Source organism: Papio anubis, chromosome 19 (assembly GCF_008728515.1).
Source record: "Papio anubis isolate 15944 chromosome 19, Panubis1.0, whole genome shotgun sequence".
In the NCBI taxonomy this organism is placed as follows: domain Eukaryota; kingdom Metazoa; phylum Chordata; class Mammalia; order Primates; family Cercopithecidae; genus Papio; species Papio anubis.
Genome location: NC_044994.1, coordinates 71,830,226 through 71,840,059, shown reverse-complemented (window position 1 = coordinate 71,840,059; position 9,834 = coordinate 71,830,226). Strand labels below are relative to the sequence as shown.

Here is a 9,834-nt window from a genome sequence, read left to right as displayed (position 1 = left end):
GGAGGTTACTTACGGAATGAAGCACCTTTTTTCCATACACGACAAATGAGTGTGTGCTTTTTAAATGGATTTAAAATTCAAATGCAAATCTCTAGTTTAATCTCCCATGTGCTGATTTTTCCATGTATAAAGTAGGGGAGTGTTAACACCATACCAGAGTGAGGGGCTAGGGAGAACATGTATGTGACCTCGAGTACCTGGCATGTAACAGACACTCAGTATTATACTCCGGATATTTCTCCAGAGCAGGTGAAACAGACGGCCAGGAAGCGCACAGAATAACAACATCACTGCTTATTAAGGAAGTGCAAATCAAAACCACAGTGAGACGCCACTTCACACCCACGAGTTCAGCTAGATACAAAACGTAGATCACAATAAGCGTTTGCAAGGATGTGGAGAAATTGGAGCCCTCACACACTGCTGGTGGGAAAGTCATAACAGGCAGGTCGGTTGTCAAAAAGTTAAACAGACTGGGTGCAGGTGTCTCAAGCCTGTAATCCCAGCACTTTGGAAGGCTGAGTTTGCTTGAGCCCAGGAGTTCACGACCAGCCTGGGCAACCTGGTGAGATCCTGTCTCTACAAAAACTACAAAACAATTAGCTGGGCATGGTGGTACGTGCCTGTGGTCCTAGCTACTTGAGAGGCTGAGGCAGGAGGATCACTTAAACCCAGGAGGTCAAGGCTGCAGTAAGCCATGGTTGTGCCACTGCACTCCAGCCTGGGCAACTGAGCAAGACCCTGTCTCAAAAAAAAAGATAAACATGGTGTTACCGTTTGACCCAGCAGTTTCATACCCAGGAGAATTGAATGCGTGTGTCCACACAGAAACTCGTACACAGAAGCCAAAATGTGGAAACCAAGTGTCCCTCTACAGATGAATGGTTAAACAAAATGTCCATCTGTAGAACGGAATATTATTCGGTCATGAACAGAATGAAGTACTGACACATGCTACAACGAGGGTGAACATTGAAATCATTAGGTTAAGTGAAAAGCCAGTTACTATATATTGTGCAATTCCATTCATACGGAATTTCTAGACTAGGCAAATCCATAGACAGTTGAGTGGTTGCTTAAGACTGGGAGTGAGGGGGAAATAGGAGGGGACAGCTAATGGGCAGTTTCAGTTTTGACATAACGAAAACGTACTTACATCAGCAGAGCAGGCAGAAAACGTGCCGTAAGACGGTGGTAATGGTACAGTTCTGTCAATGGCGTAATTGGTGGATGATGTGTGTTATGTCTCTTGTTGATAACAGCTTCATTGGCTGTTACCAGAAAAAGATCATTACATCCCACATTTGTAAGTTTATCGTGTATTTATTGTAAACGTGTTGCGTATTGTATTAGTCTGCCCAGGACTGCCATAACAAGACTTCAGACTGGGTGGTTTAAACAACACACTTGTTTTCTGGAAGTCCCAGATCAAGGTGCCGGTCCGTGTGTTCTGGGGAGGGCTCTCCGTGGCTTGCCGATGGCCGCCTTCTCTGGGGCAGGGACAGGGGGAGAGCAGGTGAGCCCCTGGCGTGTCTTCTCAGAAAGACGAATCCTGTTGGATGAGGGCCCCACCCTCAGGACCCCTGTAACCTTAACGACTTCTGTAGAGGCCCCATCTCCAAACACAGTCGTGCTGCAGTTAGATCTTCAGCTGTTCAGGGAGACACAGATGTTCAGTCCGTAACTCCTATCAGGTGTAGTCAGTATGTTCACCCTTGATTTTAATAACTTTCTCATTGGTGCTTTGTGGCTGCAGTGCAGTTGAAATCATGATTTGGACTCTGTATTTCAAGTTGGTCTCATTATGTACCTACTGTCTACCTTGCCCTGACCTAAGTGCTTTGCAAGCAGTTTTCTTAAATCCTTACAACCACCTACCAGGTAGATATTTTACAGAGAAGAAAACCAAAGCTTAGATTTCCCCAGGTTACAGCCAGCAACAGAGGCTAAGAATTTGAAACCTAGGCCTGCATGGCTGCCAAGCTTTGCCTTGTCTGTGGCACTGTGGTGCTTTAGTCAGGTTGGATTAACTGCCTTCTCTGTGGCACTGTGGTGCTTTAATCAAGTTGGATTAACTCGCGGCTCTCTGGGTACCTAGTGAATTCTATGTCCCATCTTCCCAGGATGGCTTCTAGGCAAAGTCCAGAAATTACTTATGGCAGCTAATGCAGGCGACAAGCCCCTAGGTACAGAATAACCAAGTCCCCTAGAGAAACTGGCAACGTGTACACAAGAAGTAGACAAGAGTAGTGCAGCATTGTTTGGAAACAATACTAGTCAAATACAAAGTAAATCATCAGAGGACTGTTAGGCAGCAGTTAGCCACTGACCTAGAGCCACACGTGTCGACACAAATCTCAGTACTGAACAAAAAAGCAAGGGGCAGAAGGCTACATAGAGTGTGGGGCTGCTGTCACACTGCTTTAAGACTTTCAGAACAGACGTCGGAAGGTTAAGATGCCAGTGTGTCTGCAGGAAACCTGGTTAGGTGTCTGGGGGAAGACTGCCTCTGCTCTGAGCTCACAGAGAAGGGATGAGGACTTCAGTCCACCAGCAGAATCAGAGCACTGCCATCTCTGCCCACCTGAACAGACCACACCCAAAAATTACAACGCAGGGTGAAGTCACGGCTCACCAGCTTTCTGACCTGGAGGTTCAGAGGGTCCCTGGGGAAGATGCACGTGGGCACAGGTGGGAGGACCTGTTCTACGTGGGCACGATTCTGAATCGTTTTTTCTATGTCATTTTTACGAATGGCTTTAAACATGCCTCTGATCCTAGCCTTCTTTCGTGGCATGTTTACGTTCAGCATCAGAAGCTGTGAGAACGTCTGCAGTGCCCTCATGAGGTTCCGGTTGCACTGGGTGGCCCAACATGCCCTGCAGAGGAGGCACTTTGGGAGGCCGAGGCGGGTGGATCACCTGAGATCAGGAGTTCGAGACCAGCCTGGCCAACGTGGTAAAACTCTGTCTCTACTGAAAATACAGAAATTAGCTGGGTGTGGCCTGGCATGGTGGCTCACGCCTGTAATCCCAGCACTGGGAGGCCAAAGCGGGTAGATCACCCGAGGTTGGGATCAGCCTGGCCAACATAGTGAAACCCCGTGTGTACTAAAAATACAAAAATTAGCTGGGTGTGGCCTGGCATGGTGGCTCATGCCTGTAATCCCAGCACTGGGAGGCCAAGGCGGGTAGATCACCCGAGGTTGGGATCAGCCTGGCCAACATAGTGAAACCCCGTCTGTACTAAAAATGCAAAAATTAGCTGGGTGTGGTGGCGCATGTCTGTCGTCCCAGCTACCTGGGAGGCTGAGGCAGGAGAATGGCTTGAACCCGGGAGGTGGAGGTTGCAGTGAGCCAAAGTCATGCCATTGCACTCCAGCCTGGGCGACAGAGCAAGACTCCACCTCAAAAAAAAAGAACATTTGGATATTTATTCCTGGCAGTTTTCATGCAGCACAGAGGCAGCAATTCCCATAGTGAACAAATACGGGATTGTATGTTTCAAGATGAAAGCAATCAAAAGATACGCAGAAGGTTGACATAGTTTCCCAATAACCTTACCATTTGTTGTTTAATAGAATTTTCAATGCCAGCTTGCACCATTAAGTCACTGACATTCTTCTGTAAGTCCTCGATGCGGTTTCCCATTTCTTCCAGTGCAGTGTTAAGGAGTTCTGTGTAGAGCCGTGGGGGCACAGCCAGGATGTCCTCAGAGACCCCGCCTCCTGTGGCACCTGCCGTCACCGTGCTCATGGCAAAGCCACGGCAGATGCAACTTTTAAAACGAGGGAATCAACGACAGGCCTAGTGTCTGTGCAAATCAGCTTCTTTCCCTGAGTTTTCCTCAGTGTGTCCCTTTAACCTTTAAACCGTGAGCTTAGAAAACGTGGCTCCCTTTGCTTGGACATGGATGTGGGGACAGGAGATCGGTGTATTTTAGTCAGACTCTGGGTGTGTAAAAATAACTGTAATGGAAATTAACTCTTTTTTGTTTGTTCGTAGGGTCTTGCCCTGTCCCTAGGCGTGATCACAGCTCACTGCAGCCCTGAACTCCTGGGCTCAAGCGATCCTTCCGCCTCAGCCTGTTGAGTAGCTGGGACTATAGACTACCACCCAGCTGAAATTAACTCTTGAAAAAACTAACATTCATAGGGTTTAATTTTATGTTTAAGACTCATTTTTGTTCTGTGGGAACCCGTTTACAAAATCTAAAGTTGCAAGCACACAATATTGAAGGAATACATTTAGTTGTGTAGCATGAGCTCAAATTGGGCGAGTCTTGGGGCAGTTGTTACCCTCATCTAGATTTGCTCCAACTCCAAAAAAACATTCTATTCTCATTCTGTTTGATTTCATGTTTCTAAGACAAAACAGAGAGTTGATGAAGTTAAACTAAACGAAACCAAGCTTGGGAGAGCCGTATCTCGGATCCGGCCCTGGAGCCTTCAGTGTTACCCTTTGTGGGGTCTGATTCCGTCTGAGGGCCTGTGGTCTAGGGTGCACTGTCCGGGGGGACTGATGGAAGCCCCACTGGGAAGTGTTGCATGTTTGGGTTCTTGTCCTTTATACCTGCCACACAAGACACCCTGTGTTGCCAGTCAAGCAGGAGGTAAAGCTTTTTTTTTAGAGGGACTCTCACTCTGTCTCCCAGGCTGGAGTGCAGTGGCATGATCTCGGCTCACTGCAAGCTCTGCCTCCCGGGTTCCCGCCATTCTGCCTCAGCCTCCCAAGTAGCTGGGACTACAGGCGTCGCCACCACGCCCGGCTAATTTTTTTGTATTTTTAGTACAGACGGGGTTTCACCATGTTGGCCAGGATGGTCTCGATCTCCTGACCTCCTGATCCGCTCGCCTTGGCCTCCCCAAGTGCTGGGATTGCAGGCGTGAGCCACCGCAGCAGGAGGTAGAGCTTTGGCTACAGGTGAGGGGTAATTAACACATCAGGAAGCCACCGTAAAAGCACAGAAGTAAATACTGGGAAATCCTGTAAGTAAACTATTACCTACTACTAGCAGACAACAAAAAGACACTCCATGACAATCTACCAGTCCGAAAGAGTCAAGGCATTTGTTAAAAGTAGAAAAGGATATTTCTGAGGTTTAATGTTGCAGTCAGAGCTTGAAAATGTTCCTGAAGTTCCTGAAATAGATTTTCTGCCTGAAAAATAAACCATAAGACAATTGAATAAATATTTACTATTGGCATATGACTTTTTTTTCTTTTTTTTTTTGAGACGAGGTCTTGCTTTGTTGCCCAGGTTGGAGTGCAATGGTGCGATCTCAGCTCACTACAACCTCCACCTCCTGGATTCAAGTGATTCTCCCACTTCAGCCTCCCTAGTAGCTGGGATTACAAGCGTGCGCCACCACGCCCAGCTGATTTTTGTACTTTTAGTAGAGACGGAGTTTCACCATGTTGGCCAGGCTGTTCTTGAACTCATGACCTCAGGTGATCTGCCTACTTTGACCTCCCAAAGTGCTGGGATCACAGGCATGAGCCACCACACCCGGCCCACGTATGACATTTTAAATATCATGGGATAAACCCTTCCATAAATCTGTTGACTTCAGACAAAGGTGCCAAGGTCTTTGGATTCAGAGGGAAAGTCTTTTTTTTTTTTTTTTTTGAGACGGAGTCTCGCTCTGTCACCCAGGCTGGAGTGCAGTGGCCGGATCTCGGCTCACTGAAAGCTCCGCCTCCCGGGTTTACACCATTCTCCTGCCTCAGCCTCCCGAGTAGCTGGGACTACAGGCGCCGCCACCGCGCCCGGCTAGTTTTTTTTTTGTATTTTTAGTAGAGACGGGGTTTCACCGTGTTAACCAGGATGGTCTCGATTTCCTGACCTCGTGATCCGCCCGTCTCAGCCTCCCAAAGTGCTGGGATTACAGGCGTGAGCCGCCGCGCCCGGCCGGAAAGTCTTTTCTAGTTCTCGTTAGTCGTCTTTGTCTCGCTCTGGCGCCCAGGCTGGAGTGCAGTGGCCGGATCTCAGCTCACTGCAAGCTCCGCCTCCCGGGTTCCCGCCATTCTCCTGCCTCAGCCTCCCGAGTAGCTGGGACCACAGGCGCCCGCCACCTCGCCCGGCTAGTTTTTTGTATTTTTTAGTAGAGACGGGGTTTCACCGTGTTAGCCAGGATGGTCTCGATCTCCTGACCTCGTGATCCGCCCGTCTCGGCCTCCCAAAGTGCTGGGATTACAGGCTTGAGCCACCGCGCCCGGCCAAGTCTTTTCAACAAGTAGCGCGGGAATCATGAGGGCCAGGTGCAGACTGGGCAGGGACCCATCCCTGCATTCACCCCACACACCATGAATGCAGGAGGATCACACCTTGGCCCAGAGCCAGACCATAAAGCATGCAGAGGAGGACGCAGGTGAAAATCTCGTGACCCTGCGCTCCTCAAGAATTCTTCTAAAATTACTTACCAGGTTATACAGAAATATCACCATTGCTACTTAAAGCGTTTCCTGTTTATATACTGCTTTGTAGTTTACAGACTGCTGTCCCAGACTATTCATGGTGTAATGCACTCCTCACACCCTGAGACTGTGTCCAGGGTGAGATGAGAACAGTGAGGCTGAGAAGCACAAAATTCTCCCAGCTGGGGGTTCAAGATCCCAGGGAGCCCCACGTACCACGGTGTGAATCTAGAATCCCGTGGACATAGGAAGAGGCGCCACCTCTGAACCATGCCAGGGCTTTCTACCCTTGTCAGGAAATTTACATGAGGGTTTGCACAACGCCCAACGCATTCCTGCAAATTCCAGCTCTCTTCCTCATAGCCAGTCTTCCTGTGGGCCTGGAACTCTCTTGGCAAGAAGGAAAGCCCGGGGGGCGGGAGGATTTCCGGGAAGAGGCCGGAGCCCTGGGCGCTGGGACACTCGTGGGTCGCCTCTGAAGGGGCCTTCGGGCACCCTTTGCCCCAACTGTTTCCCCACCGACCCGACCTCAATGCCCCTCAGAACTGCAGGGCTCCCCCCAGGGCCTCAGGGCCCCCCGAGGACCGCAGGGTCCCTCAGAACTGCAGGGCTCCCCCCAGGACCTCAGGACCCCCCAAGACCGCAGGGTCCCCCACATCTTCAGCTCCCCCCGCGGGACCACGGGCCTCCCAGGCACTCAGGACTCCTCAGGACCACAGGACTGGTCAGGACCGCAGCCTCCCCAGGACCTCAGGGCCCCAGGAAGACCGCAGGGCACCCCCAGCACCGCAGGCTCCCCTACCAGGACCTCAAAACCCCCCAGAACTGCAGGGGCGCCCCCAGCCAGGGAGGAGCAGGAGAGGGGGAGGGGCTCACCGCATCCCGCAGCGCGCGCCCGCCGGGGGCTTCAGGGCCCCGCGCGTCCATGTGGACCGTGGGCCGGGAGCTTCAGGGGGGTCCCGTGGGCCGCGCGGACCCGGCGCGAGGTGGCGGCAGCTGAGCTCCGCGATTCCTGTGCGGGCCGCCGGGAGGCCTCGGGCGGAGCGCGCTGCGTTCCAGGGCGGAGGCGGAGGCGGAGCCGGAGCGGGGAGGCGGGCGCTGCACCTGCCGGGACTCGAGTCACTGAGGGGCCGCCTGGGAGGACTCGTCCGCGGCCCCAGGCTCCGCGCCTTCCCGAGCCGAACCGAACCGAGCCGAGCCGAGGCCCCGGGACGGCCTGGACCGAGCCGCGTTACTCAGGAGGGCCCGTGGGCGCCACCGGCACCCCCAAAACCCTCCGCACGGGCGATGCGTGGGCCTCGGTCACCCCTGCTGCGTTTTTCAGAGACGGGGTTCGCTCTGTGGCCCAGGCTGGAGCGCAGGGGCGACCACGGCTCCCCGCAGCCTCGACTTCTCGGGCCCAAGCGATCCTCCTGCCTCGGCCTGCGCAGCGGCTGGGACCACGGGCGCGCGCCACCGGGTCCGGCTAATCTTTTTTATTTTTTGTAAAGACCGGATCTTACTATGTTGCCCAGGCTGGTCTCGAATTCCTGGGCTCAAGTGATCCTTCCGCCTCGGCCTCCCAAAGCGCTGGGACCGCAGGCCTGGGCCACCACGCCCGGCCTTCCCTGGCCTCTTTCACACCTGAGTTGTGGCTCATGAGTCACCTCGTGACCTCCTCTCCCCGGACAGTGTTTTAGGGTTACCGGTCTTGTTGCGGTGTCTATGCCCCTGTGCAGCGCTGTGGGAGCAGGGCTGTGTCTGGGTTACCCCAGCATCCCCAGGGCCCAGCCCAGTGACCACACCTGGAAGCGCTGGTGTCTAAATGTGCGGATGAATAAAACAGCCACCCAGCATCGCCGCTGTGGAGTGACAGTCCCCGCCAGGTTACTTCAGGGCGGATGTCCGTGGCCTGAACCCCAAAGGCCAGGCGGTGAGTCCAGGCCACGGTGCCCAGCGAAGAGCAGGTGTCCCCGAAAACCCAAACAAGGGGATGTGAGAACCACCGCAGAGAGCAGGCCCGTCACACAGACGGGCGCAGAGGCAGGAAATTAGCTCAAACGCAGCTTAGGGAAGGAAGCACACCCATCTCTACTGCTGTCCTGCTGCCCACGAGTGCCCCATATGTGAGTTCTGATAAACTCACCAAGCTGGACTCCGCCCAGTCGTTCTTTGGTCTCTCGGCAACTCCTACTTTGGGGTAAAGTTTTAAATGTGATTCTCGGTTTTTCTCATTACAAGTGGTCATCAGGAAAACACAAACCAAAGCCACAGTGAGCTCCCACTGCACCCCACCAGCATGGCTAGACTCAGAGACAAACATAAGTCCGAGAGGCGTGTGGCGATTGTGGCCCCGCACGCGGCTGGTGGGGCTGTGAAAGGCTGCAGCACTGGGGAAAAGGTGGGTGGGTCCTCAAAAGTGAAGCAGTTTCCACAGGGCCCAGCCGCCTCACTCCAGGCATATACGGAGAGAAACGACTCACAAATGCACCGATTCTACTGCAGCGTCGGTAATGCTCAAAAGGCGGAAACCACCCAAATGTCCACCCCCCGGTAAGTGAGTAACAAGATGCAGGTGATAGAATATTCCTCAGCCACACAAAGGAGTGAGGCGCTGACGCACGCTATGAAGCGGGTGGGCCTTGGGGACAACGCTGGGTGGCAGAGGCCAGGCGTGAAGACCCTGCGTGGTAAGTGCATGTGCTGGTGAGTTGACTGCTGTTGGTGAGGCTGCAGGGACGAGGGAGAGACTTGGGAGGTCCGGGTTTCTTTGTAGGGGAACAAAAATGTTCTACAATTAGATCGTAAGAACGTTGCACAACCCTGTGAATATACTCAAAACTATTCAATTAGGCCCTTTAAATGGGTGGATTTTGTGGTATGTGAATTATATTTCAATGAAGCTGTTAAAATAATTTTTTAAAAGCATGACCGTTTTGCCACTTTTTGTGTCCTTTTAGCACCCTCCTCTTTTTTCTGTGTCCGAGAGAGGCTGAGATACAAATGCAGTTGTAGGGGCCAGTGTGGACGGTTGAGAAAGACATGGTGTGGTGGAAAGTGGCTGCTGTGCTGCGGCTCCCCGCCCTCCCCGCGGACCATTCAGGCCTAAGGAATCCTGCCCGGCGGCTTCTGGCTTCTCAGGGAAGCCAGCATGGGTGGGTGCTGAGGAGGAGGAGGGGCCAGAAGATGCCACAGTGCAGGGTGGACGGCCTGCACCCAGGAAAGCCTGCCTGGCATGGGGGGCAAGGAGTACAAGCCGGTGGTGTTTCCATCAGAAACACACCTCAGTGTCAAGAACCAGAAGTCACTCAAGCTAACTCAAGGGAAAAACAGGAAATGACTCCTGTGGAGAGGAGGCGGACACAGCGGGCTGGCGTCAGCCCCTCCGGGCTCTTCAGAGGGTGCTCATCTCTGGAGGCGGGAGGAGCTGGGCATGGTGA

The 9,834-nt window shown here is 52.8% G+C and overlaps 1 protein-coding gene across 1 annotated transcript; it reads right to left on the bottom strand.

Moving 5' to 3' along the window:
• Positions 1–1,298: 1,298 nt before the first annotated feature.
• HSBP1L1 (heat shock factor binding protein 1 like 1) lies at positions 1,299–7,489 on the bottom strand. Its single transcript, XM_003914519.5, has 4 exons — positions 7,292–7,489; positions 5,092–5,158; positions 3,564–3,658; positions 1,299–1,651 (listed from the first exon to the last, which is right to left on the bottom strand). The coding sequence occupies exons 1-4, from the start codon at positions 7,340–7,342 to the stop codon at positions 1,640–1,642; spliced, it is 225 nt and encodes a 74-aa protein (XP_003914568.1). The 5' UTR covers positions 7,343–7,489; the 3' UTR covers positions 1,299–1,639.
• Positions 7,490–9,834: the final 2,345 nt, after the last annotated feature.